The sequence below is a fragment of the Helobdella robusta genome (assembly GCF_000326865.2).
Source record: "Helobdella robusta unplaced genomic scaffold HELROscaffold_25, whole genome shotgun sequence".
NCBI classification, from domain to species: Eukaryota; Metazoa; Annelida; class Clitellata; order Rhynchobdellida; family Glossiphoniidae; genus Helobdella; species Helobdella robusta.
Window position 1 is genome coordinate 2,496,786 of NW_008704310.1, and position 20,434 is coordinate 2,517,219.

General features: G+C 36.0%; 5 protein-coding genes across 5 annotated transcripts in view; 4 read left to right on the forward strand and 1 right to left on the reverse strand.

The window, feature by feature from the left end:
- The window catches only part of HELRODRAFT_173203 (hypothetical protein), a gene marked incomplete at both ends in the record, with an annotated part of 6,672 nt that extends 5,089 nt beyond the window's left edge, over positions 1-1,583 (forward strand). Inside the window, 2 exons of the mRNA XM_009019803.1 lie at positions 137-316; positions 867-1,583. Of these exons, the coding sequence (XP_009018051.1) occupies positions 137-316; positions 867-1,583 (897 nt within the window). The remainder of the gene's footprint in view (positions 1-136; positions 317-866) is intronic.
- Positions 1,584-3,355: 1,772 nt separating this feature from the next.
- HELRODRAFT_173204 (hypothetical protein) lies at positions 3,356-4,665 on the forward strand (the record flags this gene model as incomplete). The annotated part of the gene is made up of 3 exons (XM_009019804.1): positions 3,356-3,775; positions 3,883-4,038; positions 4,525-4,665. 3 exons carry the CDS (start codon positions 3,356-3,358, stop codon positions 4,663-4,665), a joined length of 717 nt encoding a protein of 238 aa, XP_009018052.1.
- Positions 4,666-6,647: 1,982 nt separating this feature from the next.
- On the forward strand, positions 6,648-8,405 carry HELRODRAFT_173205 (hypothetical protein; the record flags this gene model as incomplete). Its single annotated transcript, XM_009019805.1, has 2 exons — positions 6,648-6,947; positions 7,467-8,405. 2 exons carry the CDS (start codon positions 6,648-6,650, stop codon positions 8,403-8,405), a joined length of 1,239 nt encoding a protein of 412 aa, XP_009018053.1.
- Positions 8,406-8,741: 336 nt separating this feature from the next.
- Positions 8,742-9,970, reverse strand: HELRODRAFT_173206 (hypothetical protein; the record flags this gene model as incomplete). The annotated part of the gene is made up of 4 exons (XM_009019806.1): positions 8,742-8,825; positions 9,075-9,173; positions 9,265-9,472; positions 9,927-9,970. 4 exons carry the CDS (start codon positions 9,968-9,970, stop codon positions 8,742-8,744), a joined length of 435 nt encoding a protein of 144 aa, XP_009018054.1.
- A 1,153-nt stretch (positions 9,971-11,123) lies between these two features.
- On the forward strand, positions 11,124-13,494 carry HELRODRAFT_173207 (hypothetical protein; the record flags this gene model as incomplete). Its single annotated transcript, XM_009019807.1, has 5 exons — positions 11,124-11,386; positions 11,569-11,896; positions 12,158-12,246; positions 12,296-12,414; positions 13,205-13,494. The coding sequence occupies 5 exons, from the start codon at positions 11,124-11,126 to the stop codon at positions 13,492-13,494; spliced, it is 1,089 nt and encodes a 362-aa protein (XP_009018055.1).
- Between the last annotated feature and the right edge of the window lie 6,940 nt (positions 13,495-20,434).

Here is a 20,434-nt window from a genome sequence, read left to right on the forward strand (position 1 = left end):
TTTATTTATCTTTCATTTGTTTTACTCTCTTTTGTAAAATCAATTGATTTTTTTATAATATTTTTGAGACCGTGATACATTATTGTATATAATATATGTCAAATCATAGATATGTTTCTTTAAAACTTTTTTTCAGTCTTATGAACTACTGAAGACAGAAGATATTCCAAATTTTCCAGAGGGAAAATTTTCTCCTAATGTCATTAAAGACGTTGCCCAGAATATCCTATCTTTTCTTAAAAGTAATGCCACTAAAGAGGGACACACTTACTGGTTGTTCAAAGGTTTATACTATCTGTATTTTGTCTATGTTTATGTATGTGCATGCATATATTTATTTATTAGCATATAAATTTAATAATGTTTATTTGTTTATTATTCTATATGTTTTGGTCTAAAAACATACCATATAACAGAGTGTAAAAATGTTCACTGACTTTAGGTTCACCACAATCACTCAATTTCTTTTCGAAATTTTGTTTACTTTTCCAATTCCTGTTTAAATCCTGTCGAATTCTGGCCAGTTTATATCTTGGTTTTTTTACTTGTCTCTAAAGTTCCAAATCTTTTCTTTTACTAAGCTCTCTTTGTTTTCTCCCAACATGTCCAAGCTTTTTAACTTTCCTTCTTATTACATCTCCTAAACATTTAATTCACAATTATTTCTTTACTGCTAAGATTATCATTATCGTCCTGGTTATGACATTAAACTGACCCTCACTGCCTTGTGAGTGATGTTGGATCATCAAAGGCTAGGCCCACCGCTAATAACTGTGGTTGCGTAAGGAAGGGCGTCCTGCGTAAAAACTAGCCAAAAAATATTACTTATGATGACAGAAATAACAATGGCCCTCAGTATCCGGTAGAAGAGGGTGCGAAGAATCTCCGGAGACCCAGTCTATGGGGTTGTGGTGCAAGGCCCTGTGGATGGTCTGGCTACTGGCACCCCACTCTATAGTGTGGCGGTGCAAGGCACTATAGATGGAAGGACTACTTGTAGACCAAGGGGTTGGAGGTTTGGTACCGGAAATGTAGGCAGAAGTTTGGAAGTGGTGGAGGAGCTGCAGAGGAGAATGGTTGACGTGGCTGCATTACAGGAGATCAGATGGAAGGGTGAGGGTACAAGGTTTGTGGGGGCTAAAGGTGGAAGATATAAGTTGTGGTGGAAGGGGGATGATGGTACGGGAGGAGTTGGTGTGATGGTAAGAGAAGAGTTGGTGGAGAAGGTGTTGGAAGTGAGGCGGAGAAGCAATGGTGTAATTGTGGTGGTGATGGTGTTTGGAAAAGTAATAGTGAGGGTGATATCAGGATATGCTCCGCAACAAAGTAGGAAGGAAGAGGAGAAGGATGGGTTTTATGATGATGTTTCTGACGAGATTGGGCAAGCGGGGTTGGATGAGTTTGTGGTGTTGTTGGGTGATTTGAATGGTCGTGTGGGGCGGATGCAGACGGATATGAAGGTGTACATGGGGGATGGGGATATGGTATACGGAATGAGGAAGGGCGTAGAGTGTTGGAGTTGGCGGATGCACATAACATGGTGGTGGGGAATACCTGGTTTACAAGGGAACCAGCGCGATTGATTACATATAGGTCAGGGGAGCATAGGTCAATGATAGACTATATATTGGTAAGGGCCAAACATAGAAAGTATGTGAAGAATGTAAAGGCGATTCCTGGTATGCTGCAGCATAGTATGGTTGTGATGGATGTGACATCAAAAGAAATGGGGAGGAGGAAGAAGGATAAGTTTGTGGCAAAGAGAAAGACATGGAAGTTGCAGGATACAGAGGTGAGGAAGGCATGTGAAGTGAAGGTGGCTGAAAATTGGGAGAGTGGTAAGGATGGGGATGTTTGGGAGAGATACAGGGACTGTGTGTTGGTTACGGCAGATAAAGTATGTGGATGGACGAAAGGAAAGTGTAGGCATGGTAAGACGTGGTGGTGGGATGAAGATATAAGAAGGGTTTTGGAGGTCAAGAAGGAGAGGTTTTTAAGGTATGGAGAAGGGACATGACGGAGGAAGCGGAGTCTGAGTATAGGAAGGCTAAGAAGGTTGCAAAACAGGCAGTGGCAACTGCAATGACGAAAGCATCAGATAGGTTAATGAGGGAAATGGAATTTGATGTGAGTTCGAGGAAAATGTTCAAAGTAGCAAAGCAGTCAATGAGGGATAGGAAAGATGTTATAGGGAATGGATGTGTTTGGGATGGATCTGGCCAGTTGTGCATAGATGAGGAGGAAAAAGCTCAGTTGTGGAAAGCCCATATGGAAAGGTTGATGAATGAAGAGAATGAGTGGATGGAGATGTGGAATCCGCGGTCACACACGGACCTATAGAGAAGGTGACGATGGAGGAAGTAGAGAAAGCAGTTAGAGAAATGAAACTAGGTAAGGCGACAGGGGTTTCGGAAGTGGCGGCAGAACATATAAAAGCGAGTGGGGTGATAGGAATTGAAGTTATGATGAGAATTGCTAACAGTATGTTTGATTATGAAGGTATACCTGAGGATTGGCGACACAGTGTGTTGGTCCCGTTGTATAAGGGCAAAGGAGATGTGAGAGATTGTGGGTCATATAGGGGTGTGAAATTGCTAGAGCACGGAATGAAGGTAGTGGAGAGGGTGCTTGAGAGGAGGTTGAGAAGTATGGTGACAGTTAATGAAATGCAGTGTGGATTTATGCCTGGTAGGGCATTGCGGTGGTATGGACATGTGTTGAGAAGGGATGAAAGGGTTGGGATAATGCACCAAACGTTGGAGTTTGAGGTTGAAGGAGTGGTAGGAAGGGGTCGTCCGCGATTGGGATGGAGAGAGCAGGTGGAGAAGGACAGGGTGAAAGCGGGGTTGCGTGATACTGAGGCGAGTGACAGATGTGGATGGCGTCGAGGGGTATTTCGGTTTCATCATAGGTAGCCAAACGGCAACCCCCGATCTCGGGGAAAATGTCGTCTAAACGTGTGTTGTTGTTTGTTGTAAGATTATCATTAGGTCATACATCAGATTATTTTAAGCTTTTCTGTTTTTTCTTCAGTCTTCAATTTTCTCTTTAAAATATCAACGTTTCATTTATTTGTCTTAATTTGTAATGCGTGCCTTAGCAAAGCTTTTCAATTCTGCTTATCAGTGTACTCTTTGTACTCTTTAGTGTCATAAATTTTTTTAACATTTTCATGTCTTTAAAGTTCAAGCAACCCCAACCTCATTAGATGCTCATACCGATCACCCAGATTAAAAAAATTATCAAACTTTTTCTAAAATTTTCTGTTGCACCATTTTTAACTTTTTGTTTGTTTCTTTTTTGATGTTTTAATAATATCTGTGTATTACCATAAGGCTACCATTGAAATTTGTAAATGTACTTCATAGGCCATGGAGATGACATTGTCAAATTATATGACTTGACAACTCTTTGCTTTGATTACAATGAAAATGGAGAAGATGACAACAGTAAAACATGTGACGGTGAAGATTTTAAAAGAAGTCATGATAGAGTGGACATGTTAAACCACCAATCACAGCAAAAGAACGATCAATCATTTTTTCAGTACAATGATAGCAACATTCCCACATCACCATCTTCATCATCGCACTCAAACTCCAATACGTCAGTGGCAATCAATCCCTTCACCATTCCAGTTGGAATACTCCTGTACAGGGTGGCTTTTAACATCATTTCTTTCCAAAAGTGTCTCAGCACTTCCAAAAAAGCATCAGTCATAAAAAAATTGTTGAGGGATTGTATTGCAGTTTTGTCTTCCGTCAATCATTATAGGGTTTGTTTCTTGAAATTAGTTATTGTTTGTTGATAATAATAATCAGTGATTTTATTAATTCTTAAATAATATTAATTGTAATGATAATAATGTTATTTGAAAATAAGGTGATTGTAGCAGCCCATTACTACTTGTCCGATGTATATGTTTGTGATCACATTGATGAGGAGCCTGTTTATGAAGAAGGTAGTGATACTGACATCGAGGAATCATCTGACAATACCGTTACAAACAGTGAAAAATATGAGAGTAGCGATGATGATGTTAGTGTTTATTTGTTATCCAAAATTTATGTAAGTTTTATTGGTTTCTTATTGCAATTAATTCAAAATTGTTGTGTTTAACATTTCATATAAGGTAAGATATATAAATCAAAGTGGCTAAAGCGGTTTCATTTAATTAACTTGAACACGCATTCCTACTATGTTGTCTTTGTTATAATAAAACTGTTGTTATCCAAATTCATCATGCAGATACGCCTTATTTCGATTTTTCACAAATCATCTTCAGTGCAGCTTTGGTTTTTATAGTTTCGTTAGACAAAGCTAAGTTAGTTACTTAGTTTCTTTAGTTACTTAGTTGGTGTCATATTCTTCATCTTTTTTGCCGTTGTCACTTCTTTGTCCTCATTGTTAATAGGGTTAGTATTAAGACGTTGAGTTATAATATTAGTAATGATAAGGAGTCTCGTGGCCGAGTGGTTAGTGTATCCGTCTACTATTTCCATGACCCGGGTTCGAATCCTGCAGTTTCAGCAGGTTCATCCTGGTAGCCGACCCCCGGCCAACCCAGCCGTCCATTCTTCCGAGGTCAGTAAATGCGGAGACGACGTATGTTGTCGCATGTTGGCCGGCGAGATGGCTCAGTGGTTCAAATGCGCGCTGAGTTAAACATTTCAATGGTATCATATCATATCGTATCATTTGGTGGTGTCACAAACGTTGTTCAAAAATAATTGGTACTTTATCTAAAGTGTCCAATTTTGTCCTGCTTGCATCAATCCACAACAAATACGAAATAGCAATGTTTTTGAAGCCATTAAGGTAGAGAAAGTCACATTGTTTCAATATCTAGGGGATGTTCTAGATTGTACTGAAACAGCTGAAGCTGCCGTTCGAGCACGCATACGTGCAGCCTGGGATAAATGGCATCTCCTTGTCTCTATATTGATGCGGCGTGACATCCCACTACTACTACGATCAAGGCTTTATAAATCTGTGGTACGTCCGGTCGTGTTGTATGGTGCAGAAACATGGCCAATGACAACCAAACTGAAACAACAACTTCAACGAACCGATATGAAAATGCTCCGATGGATGCAACGAATTAGTCTGAAGGACCACATCAAATCTACCGAAATCCTGCGTCGTGCTGGTTTAGATGATATAAAGGACGAATGCCGGCAACACCGTCTGCGATGGTTTGGTCATGTCAAACGACGTGGAAACAGTGCCATAACTTCTTTTGCAGATGTTGAAGTACCTGGCACACGTCCCAAAGGCCGTCCAAAGAAGTCCTGGTGGCAAACAATCGAGCAAGACATGAAAGCTCTAAATTTAAATGAAATGGATACAACTGATCGTATAATTTGGCGCAAAAAGTTGATGGCAAAGAAAACAACGTCCTACCTCGGGAAGATTGATTGAATGGTATCATATATTCAGCGTATATGATGCGGTTGACAGCAAGTAATGGCAACCTACTGTCCACAACCTTTGCCAAGAAAATCCATCGACAACTACTACAAAGTGTTAAAAGTCGATGGTCGCCAATGTCCTGAAAAGGATAAGGCACAAAAAAAAATTGGTAATGATAATATTCATTCCTTGTTGGATGTTTATTTGGGGTTTATTATATCTATTTAGACAGCTTCTGCAATTTTTAGTCGTATTATAATATTTGGTGCTTTGGTAAATTATTTTTGTGTCAAAAGTTTGGCTGGTTAGTGGAGTTGCATTTGTCGATTGTAAGTGAGATTTGATGGCTTCTCTTTGTTTATGCATTGAGAGACGTCTTGATAGTGAAGTGGTCGTAACACCAATGTACGAATGTTGTTGACGCGCACAGTCGTCAATAGGGCATTTGAATTCATATATTACATGATTACGTTTCAAAGTAGAATCGTCTTTGAGGGCGCCATTAAGTACACTTGTTTGGTAATTCTGAAATTGCGATGTTTTTCATGTCCATGAATTTATACTGTTCTACCCGGCGTTTCCTGAGTTGAAGTGTAAACTTACAAAACCTACAAGACTTGCCTGGAATGCCTCAACACAATATTCAAATTGAATTATGCTATGAAATCTGAACGCTTCAAAACTTTACAATGATTGTAATTGATTTGAAGCCCAATTTGATTAGAACAGTTGTGTTAACTGGATGCGTTTTATAGGCTTGGAGATCTTTATTTCAAGGGTTCCAGTTTTTAATAAAGACTTGTTGTTTTTTGCCAAAACGAAACGACTATATTTTCAATCCGATTGATCTTTGCAAAGACCATCGACAAATCATGGTCTATTTTCAATAATATGTTTGAGTTTGAAAATTATGGTTTTTGTATAAATTGCATCAATTTCTTCAATACTCAAGCCCGGGCAACGTCGGGTAGTACAGCTAGTGATAATATATGGTTAAAAATGATGATGATGCAAGTTGTTGTCAAGGTTGTGATGGTTTTATTTACGAGAAAGCATGATTTCTTTAATAAAACCTAGAGGTTTTTCATTTACTATATTCACAAATTTTAAAATGTGATGAACTAGCTATATTTGAAAATGGTTTTTAACTGTTAGATAAGTAATGATATTCCTCTAATGAGTTTTTCCAATAAATAATTCATTGCTTTTATGGCTTTGTTATTTTTTCAAAGCAGATGGCTGATCATGATAAGAAGAAAGCTACCGGTGGGTATAGCTACATAAAAAACAAAAACAGTAAATTGGAGGGTTCATCATCAACAATTGACGTGCAAGCTTTGAGTTTGCACAAGAAAAAACATGTAAATAAAAACAATAATAATGGGAATATTATTGACAATAATAATGGTAAAAATGAGAATAATAGTAAAAATAATGCTGAACATCAAAATTTGAACGATGAAAATGCTAAACCTGTTATAAATGATTATGCTTGTATGGTTAAGTTTGAAAAATCTCTGAAACATATTTTACAGGTTTGGAATAGTTGAATTTAATAATGTTCATGGTCATTTACTTTGTCATCTTTGCTTGTAGTTATGTTTTTATGCATTTTAGACAGCAATGAAACCATGTTGGCTAAATGAGTACCATGATAATTATATGAATACCGTAGTTATTAAATGAGTAACGTGGTAATCAATTAATACCATGATAATCAAATGAGTACCATGATAATCAAATGAGCACTGCGATAATCATTGTAGTTTAAGGTCCTACCGTATTATTTAAATTATCAGTATTTGATCTTTTAATATTTTCTACATTTTGTTGGTGATGGTTTGGTAGATTTCACTTTCTTTAACCAATCTTTCAATGTTTTAATCGTGGATTTATTTGTTTTATGATTTATTTAAATGTGTTTAATTTGATCGCGTTTTATAAAGCAACTGAATGGAAGCTTTCGGTTGTTATTTAAGTGCTTATTACGCTGGTACGCTTTTCGAATTTTTTTATAGATTTTAAGCAAATTATTTTGACAAATTTTTTTACAGTCTTTTCAAAATTGTGAGAAATACGAAAAGTTGGTCATTGCCAAAAAACAGAATGAAAAGGGTGATAATATTGAAATAAATGTCAAAATTGATGACAGATGCAATTATGATGAAAAGTCAGATTTTCTAGAGGACAATCTCAATGAAATTAACGTTGCAAAGAGGAAGGCATGTATTTATGAGAAGCAAGCGAGATGTAATCCATTTGAAGCAATACCCATGCACTATGAACCAATCATCAAGGAATTAAACAATCAGGAACATTCTTGCAATTTTATTTGTAATAATAATAAAAATTTGAATATTGTTAGTCATTTTGAAAAGGCTAACATAGCCAATAATGACTCAAAACACGTTTCCAATTCTAATAATGATAATGACAAAAAGCTTGTTATTTACCCTCAAAATGATTTACAACTAAAATGGATTAAATTGAATGAAACGTTAAACATCGCTAGAAACGAATTAAATAGTTACAGTTCCGACGTTTATAAAACTAATGATGTTCTAAATACTCAGAATAATTTATCTTTTTCTCACGAAGTTAATGTTGAGATTTACACAAATAATTTTAATGGAACTAATTGTGTCCAAGATGATAATTTACAAAGGTATTCTGATCATGGTTTCAATAATTTATCATTATCAAAGTTAAATGACCAATTATCAGTTAAAAAAATGACATCAAAATCCGTTGATGAAATTATCAATTTTAATATTATTAAAGAACTTCCATTCCAAGACAGACTTTCCAATGGAATTATATCATTTTCTGAAATAAGATTTTGTCTTATTCGGAAAGCTTGCATTGTATTTTTAAAAAGAGCCAAGTGTTATTTAGATGCACACATCTTATCTACAACAACTTCAACTACCAAACACACTACTTTGCTTTCTGTTTTGAATGATGTCACTCATTCATACAATTGTTACAGTTAGTTTTTATTTATAGCTTGATATGATATAAAAGCAATTTTGTTTAAAGTTTTGAACTGTTCAAATAAATTTTCACGATTTTTAAGAGATTTAAATTTTTTTCGTGTGACTGCTGTGAGAAGAATATAAACCGTTTGGCAAATGCGTAGTTGGTTACTCACAAATTTAGGGGTCTCGTGGCTCAGTGGTTAGCGTGTCCGTCTACTATTCCCACGATCCGGGTTCGAATCCTGCAGGTTCATCCGGGTAGCCGGCCAACCCAGCCGTCCATCTTTCCGAGGTCGGTAAATGGGGGGACGACGTAAGTTGTCGCATGTTGGCCGGCGAGATGACTCTGGTTCAAATGTGCGCTGAGTCAAACATCTCAATGGCTATAATATACTCAGTGTATAAATACATACGTCGTGTGAAAAGGATAAACAGCTTTTGTGGCGAAGATGGATGCTTTAAATCAATGGATGAAGATATGAAGAACGTATTAAAAATATATAGATAATATTTTTATAACATTGTAAGTGGTTTTGCGTATGTCAGAGCTGCAATAACAAAGACTAAAAAAAATTCACTTCCGTCTTTGAAAACTTCAGCGGTCATTGCGTAATCATACCACGGGCTTTATTACGATTTAGAGTTTTTAATGCAATATGTTTTATTACCTACTGGAATACTTACTTGAGGTGTCCGCATCTGGTTTTGGGCGATTTTAATCGTTTTCTTTTCAGTTCTCATTGTTGAGTAAGGTTGACATCGTTTCACTTCCGTCTTTGAAAACTTCAGCGGTCATTGCGTAATCATACCACGGGCTTTATTACGATTTAGAGTTTTTAATGCAATATGTTTTATTACCTACTGGAATACTTACTTGAGGTGTCCGCATCTGGTTTTGGGCGATTTTAATCGTTTTCTTTTCAGTTCTCATTGTTGAGTAAGGTTGACATCGTTTAAAAAGTTTTGATTTCGAGTTTGGTATATCTCCATTAAGCATTTGAACTTTGTTAGAACAACAATCATCTCTTGGCCTCTCACTCATTTCTTTTTGATGTTCTTGTTGTTTGCTTGCTCTAGAGCATCTAGTTTTGAATTGGTGTAAGCTTCATTGTCAGCTTCAAAAGCTTGCAAAACTTTGTTAAGTTTTTGCCATTTCTCTTGACCTATGCCTTTTTGTTTGCATTTGTATTTGTGTTTGAAGTCTTCTTCCTCTTTTATCAGCTAAATCATGTTCAAGCCATTCAACTTGGTTGTTTCGTTTTGCTTTCACGCATGCTTCCACAAGAGCAGAATTTAACGCGTCGGTCTGCTTTAGGATGTCAGTTGTATTATGGTTCTAGGTTCGAACTTCTACAATGAACTCGTTTTTGCGTTTTGAGCCTCAAATTTTTAATTTTTCGGCGTTGTTCAATAGAGTTTTTGCAAGGAAATACTAAATTTTGCGATTACAATTTTATTATAGGACCCCATCTAGCATGTAATGTATGCACGGCAATTTTTGACAAACCATTTTTATACTAACTGATATAACCCGACCCTTTTCTTTGAAGACAAGAGCTTGCGGTGCGAAGGCTCGCCATTTCACACATGCTGATCATTTATTCCGTTACCGGTTGTGTTTTTTTTATAGCAATAATTCTTGACAACTTTTGGGCTTGTGATTTAACTGTCTTTTTCAGTTCTTGCATTGAAATCTCTTGCAAAAATGGTGGTATATGGAGTAATTATCTCGGTTAGCTGTTTGAGTGTGTAATAACTTTGTGAGAGGCAACCATTTAAATTAAAAAAAATTAAAATAAAACAGTTAACCGAAATCAAAGTCTGATAGTTCCAGGTACAACGTTGACGTCTCTACGATTGTCATTTGAGCTAAACCTTAGCCTCCTTTCTATCATTTTCATGGCGCTGAACTAAATGAATTGAGTTTTGATTTGCACACAATGCCTGTGGTTTATTAATTATTCTTCTAGGTTGGGTTTGGTTGGGTCCATTTAAACGCAAATTTATTAATTTAAATGATTATTTTATTTTTATATAATGCTGTTGTGCCGGTGTCCGTTGGAGTTTGACTGTGATTATCTCTTTGGTTGATTGAAGAATTTGAAGGCATTGAAAAGGTTCAAAAGGACAACAAAAATGATTTAGGAAGGCTTTGGTCTAGATTACAATGACACTCAAGTACATTAAATATGATTTTGGCGGGATCTATTAATTTTATACAATCTAATAAAAAATAGAAATGGCAATGAAATTTATTTTATTGAACTTTTTGTTGTTGTACTGGAACTTGAGGACCTAATTTAAAGTCGAATTTACATAGGTTTAGAATGAATGTTAGAAAATATTTATGTACAGTTAAAATTATTCCTATTTGGAATTGTTAACCGTGTGATATGGCGACTGCGTGTGGTATAAATGAATTTACGAATAAGTTATACGATGTGTGAACGCAGATTCAAAAAATTAATTGGCGAAAAGTGTTGTTTATTTACTTTTGATAAGTTGTTTTAAAATCTAGCCTCATTTAGTCGTGTATTTTGAATTATGGCATTATTTGAAAACTTTTGTCCTGTTTTTCTTAGATGTTCAGTTGATTATTTTATTATTTTTTAATATGGTCACAAAAGCTTGTTTTATTTGTAGTTATGGGTGCATAGACGTTGTCTTTAGTCATATTATTTTATTATATTAACAATTACTTTGTCAGAATCATTAAAAAAGTTGAAACCAATGATGAAGCATTCAAAAGATGAAAGTTGTCACGAAAACATAACTTTTCCGTTCGATTCTGGTGATCCAATTCTCCACGTAAAGATTCTGTCAGTTCATGGTGATGCTTACTTGCATGTGGCTAAGCAGCAAATGACACATGAGGATCGTTGGGATCGTTTTTTTCATTTAAAAAATCTTTTAGCTAATGATAAAAGAACCAAAGAGTTGGTAACATACATGAGGTTGAAAAAATATTTCAATGAAAGTGATCATGATTATGGTAAGTATTAAGTTTTCATTGAGTATAATATTTTTATTTTTTCAAGTTGTGTTAAAATGCTAAACAACATTATTTCAAATGTAAAAATGAAATTTTTGTTATATATATACTTTCGTAAAGATAATGCAACACAATAACAGTGGGGTTCTAGTGCACCAGCCTTCGCGAAGTGGAACCGACTGCCAGGACAACCCTACAGTTGACCCAACAAATCGTTGCTACACCCCCTCTCTGCCTGGATTTCTACACTGGGTTTTTATCATCGGAGCAGCCCATCCCGGCCAGTCTGCTCTGTTTCCTCTCTCTAAGGGCCGGAATCGAGTCAAATCCAGACCCCAAAATCTGGATGTGCCTTGCCTGCAACATGAAAAGACCCAATTTTCAGTCTTTGAAAATTGTGCGACCAACATTAACGGTTATTACCTCTATAATAACTGCCCTCACCGTCCTCGAATTCGATTGGTTCTACGGTGCCGGATATAGTTCATCAGCGGCCATCAACCACGAAAAAAGTGTAAACCCGTCCCAACATAAAGAACAAATCATTAAATTTACTGGATAGATCAACATCCTACTATTGAACTGTAACGGTATAAAAAACAAACAAGATGTAATTGTATAACATTTAATAGAACACCATATTCTCATTGCAGCTATTCAAGAAACGAACTTATCAAAAAGCTCAAAAGATTCAGTTTTTTGAAACTACTCGGTGTATCGCAAAGACTGTGGGGGGCGGATGAGGAGGTGGCCTAATCATATTTATTTTTTACAGCGCTCACAGCGATCAAGCTACAACCCGACCAAGCAGTCTCAGAGAGCCAAGCCATCACAATCAGGGCCAACGACACAAGTATTAACATTGTAAACATCTACATTCCCCCGCTATCCGTTTGTACTCCCAATTTTACAGCAATTTCTCAATACTACAATTTCTGACCATTCCGAACCTGGTTCTGCTGAGGGACGTGAATGCCCACGACGAACTCTGGCTGGCACTCAAGTTTAGAAAATTTCCAAAAAGGGGATCTGGTTTGGGACTTGGAAAACTCACGCTGCGGCACGCTCAACCTGGATACTCCAACCCGTCTACCTACAATCGGTCAACTATCATCACCAGATATTTCTATTGTATCAGACTCCCTGATTATCGATATGGATTGATCAACAATAACCGCTCTCTCTCATCGGACCAACTTCAAATCCACATCACACTACAAACAACTTTCCAGCATACCAGAACCCCAAAAATTAAATTCTTTAATTTTTGCTAAAGCTTACTGGGAAAGTTTCGCCACCGAAATTGAAGCCGCTTTTTTAAAAAGTCATCTTCCCTCCAAACCCACCAGCAGCTGAGAAGTTATTCCGTCACTAAAACCATCAAGAAATTAACTCTTGATGATCATCCTACCCTCACCCCCAATCAGGTTTTAGCTGCGTTAAAGCTTTCAAAACCGTTCGAAGTTACAGGGCCGGACAACCTGAAAATCTTCCATCTCCAACGAAAATATCCTTCTTAACCAACTTATTCAACGAATCCCTGCGAACCTGCAAAATTCCGGACATCTACAAATAAGCAAAAATTATCTCTCTCCTTATACCAGATGCAAAATCTTACCGACCAATATCCCTTATTATGCCCGGCCGCAAAAGTTTTTGAAAAAGGCCTACTGCCAATCACAACCGCACACCTTACTCTGATTTTATATAATTTTGTTGAACGATGATTAATAGAATTATAGTTATTCATTGTTTAGTGTTTTTTTATATATAGATAACATTTAAAATTTTTTATGATTTTTTCCCAAATTTTAATTTTCAGGTGTGGAGAGATTGCCCGAAGATGTAATCAATCTTTATGAAAAAGCTATTCAGTTCTATTCCTCTGCATACGAGATTTCAAAAAATTATAAAAAATATATATATTCTTTCAAAAAAAACAAAACAAATGATAGTGACGAAGCTGGTCATATTGGTGACGATGATGACGAAGTGAATAGTGCTTGCAAAAAATCCCTGACCAAATTGGCCAATGTGCATAATGAAATGGCAACTTATTATAACAAGCAGCTGATTAAGCCTGGTATAAAATTTTTCAAATTTTCAGTTTAGGATAGCATGAATATATTTTTTATAGATTGTTTTTTGCTTTTATTGACGTTGCTTTGCAGGTATTCGATAAACGATAGCATTTTTTGGCATTAAACCAGTAATTTAATTTTATTTGTTCAGATGTTTTATGAAACTAGTTAAACTAATTGTTTATTCATTAAAAATAAATACTGTTTTATTCTCTATTACTAGTTTAGTGTAAGTTGCTTGATTACTTAGATTTCACACAAGTGCCTCTCTATGATAATATAAATTTGCTTGCCTACCTAGCTTATGTGCTGACAGTGCATTTATTCCAAGCTGGTTATCGGCCACACATAGCTCATTAATGTTAAACAGAATGTGGTCCTAAGTGCGACATTGTATTTTTCAGCTCTTTTAAAGAAATATTATACTGTTTAAAAGTCGTTGGCATTATTGTTTTATTGTGTCTTTTAAAAAGTTGTAATTATTCAACATTAATTAATTTTTTATTAATTAATTAATTAATTAATTAAAACATTAATTTTTTCATTCAAAGGTTTATCATTTAAGGATTGTTCTTCGATAATGGACAACAGTAAACATCATTTTAATCAGAGCGTATCATATTTTGTAATTTTGAATGACAATTTGAATGCTGCACTAGTCAATGCTAATGTTTGCAACATAGAAAGAGTCAGAGCTCAACTTATAAGGTTAATTGATTAATTTTTACTATATTGCAATGTTGTTATGTTTTTGTTATACGTTCAATCTGCCAATTACCTAACCGTGCTAGATACATTTTTAGATAATATGATGTCCAAAAAATAATCTTTGATTTATAAGGTTTTAATAATTATCTTATTTTGAGAACAAACGAAAATTTAGAATTGAATGAATTTGATATGCCTAGTGTACAGAGCAGCGATGTTTACAAGAATTTTCTGTCTGCAAGTGTAGATAGAGGTACAATCAATCAATCAATCTTCGTTTTGCGTCCAGAGACCCGGTTTCCCGAGGTAGGACGTTGTTTTCTTTGCCATCAATTTTTTGCGCCAAATTAGACGATCAGTTGTATCTATTTCATTTAAATTTAGAGCTTTCATGTCTTGCTCGATTGTTTGCCACCAGGACTTCTTTGGACGGCCTTTGGGACGTGTGCCAGGTACTTCAACATCTGCAAAAGAAGTTATGGCACTGTTTCCACTTCGTTTGACATGACCAAACCATCGCAGACGGTGTTGCCGGCATTCGTCCTTTATATCATCTAAACCAGCACGACGCAGGATTTCGGTAGATTTGATGTGGTCCTTCAACTAATTCGTTGCATCCATCGGAGTATTTTTATATCGGTTCGTTGAAGTTGTTGTTTCAGTTTGGTTGTCATTGGACATGTTTCTGCACCATATAACAAGACCGGACGTATCACAGATTTATAAAGTCTAGTATTTATAAAGTATAGTGGTAGTGGGATGTCACGCCGCATCAATAGAGACAAGGAGATGCCATTTATCCCAGGCTGCACGTATGCGTGCTCGAACGGCAGCTTCAGCTGTTCCAGTACAATCTAGAACATCCCCTAGATATTGAAACAATGTGACTTTCTCTACCTTAATGGCTTCAAAGACATTGCTATTTCGTATTTGTTGTTGTGGATTGATGCAAGCAGGACAAACAAAATTGGACAATTTAGATAAAGTACCAATTATTTTTGAACAACGTTTGTGACACCACTGGTTACACTGCTGACACTTGATTGAATTGTTACCTACACCAGCTTTACAAACTGAACAGGGCCATTTTCCAGTAGCTGTGGATTGGATGGGTTCACCAGTGTTTATTGCTTTGATTTTGCTGATGTTGACTTTGAATCTATGATCGGCGAGTCTGGCGTTCCAATCTTCAAACATCTGTGCTGCATTCTGCTCAGACGTGGCTGTTAAAACGATATCATCAGCATATACTAGATTCCAAATGTCACAAGTGCGTATCGGTTTTGTGATTTCTTCCATCACAGTTATAAATAACAGTGGACTGAGAATCGAGCCTTGGTGAACTCCAACGCCGATGTCAAATGCATCTGTTTCCAACCGTTGTGCTGACGAGAGTCTTAGTATTCGTATACATTTCCATCACAAGTCGAACAAGATATTCTGGAATGAGTTGTCGACGTAGACTCCACCTGATTGCTTCACAGAAAACTCGATCAAATGGTTTTTCAAGGTGTACAAAAATTTGTGATAGTTGTTGATGCTTTGCGAGGTACTTCTCTTGCAGTTGCCGAAGGATGTGAATTACATCAATTGTTGATTTCCCACTAGAAAAACAAATTGATAATTTTCGATTGTGATGCACGACGTTAATCTTCTCTCAATGATTTTCTCGACAATTTTCAGGTTTGACAATGTTTCGAATATTTTTTTTCATAATTTTCTCATTCCGTTTAAACGCTGTCGACATGTGGTTTTTGTAATATATCGTAATGTTTTTGTATTCATTGCTATTTCGTCGTTATTATGTACTTGTTTTTTTTTCGTTGAATTATTTTTCTACTAGTGATCTTTTATAGTCGTTAATGATTTGGAGGTTGGGGATTCTTTGTATTTCTTTGTTTTTGTCTTCTATGTCCGATGAATGTGTACGCACGGTTTAAAAACGATGAAATTTTACTCTCTAGGTATTTCTCGCAGCATTCGCTTCTTCCGTTTAGGCATAAACCTTTGTTTGAGGCCTTTGTGTAAACCGACGTCTTGAGTTCGATATCGTTGCCCTGTACTAAAACAAAAAAGCACTGTCTTGAATGAAAAGCACAACATGTATGCATCTCTAAGATGTAAATATTTTTTAATAGAGCTCTGTTATTTCTGATTTCTTTCAAAATGCTTTTGAAATCTTTCTCATACTTCTACTAATTATGTTTTTATTATTAATCATGTCTTTATGGATAAATACAAATTGATTGAAAGAGACAAAATTATTTGTTGCCATTTTATTTGTACATAAAAATCAATAAATTTTTCAATACAGAAATATACAAATTCAAAACTGCGAAATACTTGAATTTTCTAAAGAAGAAAGAAATTGTTACAAAATGGTTTTATTAAAATTTAAACCTTCATTTTTTGGTTTAATTTTAAAATGGTTTCATTAGTTTTTAACTTTCTACTTTTTATCTTATGATTTTTATATAAAATCGAAATAATATACTTCAATGTTTACAACAGGCAGAATTAGGATATATAAAAAGTTTAAAATGGCTACGGAAGTGTAACGATGAAAATGCTGCCGCATGGTGCACCATATCATGGGATCTTAGCTCTGTCTGTGTGCTGGCTGGCAGTCTTCTTCAAGATCATCCACCTTTAACAACAATGTCTAGACAGCATGTTTGGATATTTCTTATTTATCAATATTTCATTATTATATTATTATCATTATCGTTATTATGATTATTATTACTATTGTTACTATTAATTATTATCAAAAATTAACGGGGAATGTTTGTAGATGTCTTTTTTTCTAACTGTTCTCAGCGCACCAACCATGATTATCTTCGTTTTTGTGTTACACATTCTACTTATTTCTATTTCTCCTAATTTGCTCCTCCACAAGACACACATTGCAGTCTAGGATTAGTCTCAATGTCTCTGGCCTGCTCACAGTACTAAAACTTCTTTACGGCTTCATGGCCTAATGGTTAAATTCGTCTGGTGCTGTTTCGAAGTAACCGTGTTCGAATATGACATAAAGATCCCCGCCTATCACATGCTTCGCGTGTGATGCGTCGTTTAGCATGTATTCATATACGATGTTTATGGTGTGTTGTTGAATCTTCTGAACTTTGGAAGAGTGTAATTGACCTTTAACCTTTTTAACCTTCACTCAAAACTCATATTTCTAGTGGTAATAATTATCTTACTCTTCTTTTTGCTCTTGACCTTTCCTCTGCTTTTGATTCTATTGATCATACTATTCTCTTGAGGCTGCTAGATCATTCTTTTAATATTACTGATTCTTGTTTATCTTGCATTTCTTCTTATCTTTGTAATCGTTTTTCTTTTGTTGTTCTTAATAATTCTATTTCTGACATTTTGGCCCTATAATCAATCAATCTTCGTTCAGCGTCCAGAGACCCAGTGTCCCGAGGTAGGACATTATTTTCTTTGACATCAACTTTTTTTGCCAAATTAGACGATCAGTTGTATGTTTTCTTTGCCATCAACTTTTTGCGCAAATTAGACGATCAGTTGTATCCATTTCATTTAAATTTAGAGCATTCACGTCTTGCTAGACTTCTTTGGACGGCCTTTGGAATGTGTGCCAGATACTTCAACATCTGCAAAAGAAGTTATGGCACTGTTTCTACTTTGTTTGACATGACCAAACAACCGCAGACGGTGTTGCCGGCATTTGTCCTTTATATCATCTAAACCAACACGACGCATGATTTCGGTAGATTTGATGTGGTCCTTCAGACTAATTCGTTGCATCCATCGGAGAATTTTCATGTCGGTTCGTTTAAGTTGTTGTTCCAGTTTGGTTGTCATTGGCCATGTTTCTGCACTATATAACATGACCGGACGTATCACAGATTTATAAAGTTTTGATCGTAGTGGTAGTGGGATGTCTTTAGATAAAGTACCAATTATTTTTGAACAACGTTTGTGACACCACTGGTTACACTGCTGACACTTGATTGAATTTTTACCTACACCAGCTTTACAAACTGAACAGGGCCATCTTCCAGTAGCTGTGGATTGGATGGGTTCACCAGTGTTTATTGCTTTGATTTTGCTGATGTTGACTTTGAATCTATGATCGGCGAGTCTGGCGTTCCAATCTTCAAACATCTGTGCTGCATTCTGCTCAGACGTGGCTGTTAAAACGATATCATCAGCATATACTAGATTCCAAATGTCACCAGTGCGTATCGATTTTGTGATTTCTTCCATCACAGTTATAAATAACAGTGGACTGAGAATCGAGCCTTGGTGAACTCCAACGCCGATGTCAAATGCATCTGTTTCCAACCGTTGTGCTGACGAGAGTCTTAGTATTCGTATACATTTCCATCACAAATCGAACAAGACATTCTGGAATGAGTTGTCGACGTAGACTCCACCTGATTGCTTCACTGGGAACTCGATCAAATGCTTTTTCAAGGTCTACAATACTGTGTGATAGTTGTTGATGCTTTGCGAGGTACTTCTCTTGCATGCAGTTGCCGAAGGATGTGAGTTGCATCAATTGTTGATTTTCCCGCTAGGAAACCAAATTGATAATTTCCGATTGTGATGCACGACGTTAATCTTCTCTCAATGATTTTTTCGACAATTTTCAGGGAGTGTTTTAACAGAGGTATACCCCGATAAGATGAACAGTTCAATGGATCACTTTTGCCTTTGTATATCGAAACTGTCATGCTATAAGTCCATTCAGTCGGCATTGAGCAATTTCTCCAGATTTCACGGCAAAGTTGTAGTAACGTTTGGATACCTGCAGTACCAGATGCTTTGATGTCATTTGTGAGTCCAGAGGGCCCTGCTGCCTTTCCATCCTTCATAGCTTTCAGAGCTTCTGTAAGCTCCTCTAAAGTGATGTCTGGAATCGGACCTTCGATGGTTGGAGCGTCAAAGTTAACATTGATGGGATTTGTTTCGTTTAACAGACGATTGAAGTATTCTCTCCACTGTAGCTTGATCTCATCTTGTTCAAGAACCATCTCATTTTTGTCGTTTTTGATACATGAGGCATCAACTATGTCTTTTTTCGTACGCTTTGCTTGTTTTGCTATACGATACAGAGATTTCATTTGTTCACCTTTGCTTTTAGTGATCCAATCTCTGCACTGATTTGTCCTAGCCAGTGCGACTTGACGTCACTTGACCACTTCTATTTATACTCTATACTTATGAACTACCTCCTATTATTTTTTTTTTCACTAGTCAGCTATATGCTGTTGATTCTTATATTTATACTTTTTTTCCTCCATCTAATCTCAATAGTGTTCTTCTTAATCTATTTTCATGTCTTTTTTCAATTATCGCTTGGCTTGATTTTATGTCTCTTGAACTTAATCCTTTCAAATTTGATTTAATTTGTTTTAATAAATCTAAACACTCTATTACTATTCTTTCTATTATCTTACCTGATTCTAAAGCTCTTGATACTTCTCAGATAAATAGGGTTGCTAAAAGTTTTTACTTTCATCTACGTAGAATAAAAAAACTTTTGCCTTTTCTTTACGATCCTACTCTTCTCTTTTTTGTTACTTTTTTAGTTTCATCTAAGATTTAATATTTTAACTCGCTCTTCTATGGTCATTCTGATTCTAAACTCTATCTTTTAAGTATAGCTCGTCTAGCTGCTTGTGCCCCTTTTTTCCTCATATATCTCCATATCTTGTTCTCTTTCACTGACTATCTATAAAATATAGAATAATTTTTAAAATTTGCACATTAATGTATAAGTCTCAATCTAAATTATTTCCTAATTACTTATCAGATATGTTAATTGAACCTAAACGCTCCGGATTACGATCGTCCTCTTGTTCTCACTTCTTCTTAACTTGTTTTACATCTCCATCGCCATCATCATCTCCATCACCATCATCTTCTTTTTCATCATCGTCACCATCTTCATCTCCATCATCATCTCCATCATCATTTTCTTCTTCATCATCATCTCCATCACCAAACACTCTTTTGCTAAATCTGCATTTGCTTTTTTTGGCTCTTTTCTATAGAACTCTCTAACCCTAACCTCCTTCTCTAACTACTTCTTCATCACCTACGAAGTTCAGAGCGGATCTCAAGACCCATCTGTTTGCAAAATTCATTGAAGAGCGCTGTTGAACATCGCGGAAATAGCGCTTTATAGACTAATCGATTGATTGTTAGATTGATTGATTGATTGTTTGATTGATTTATTCATTGATTGATCGAATTCATAGTAGTAGAAACAGACGTACGGTCGG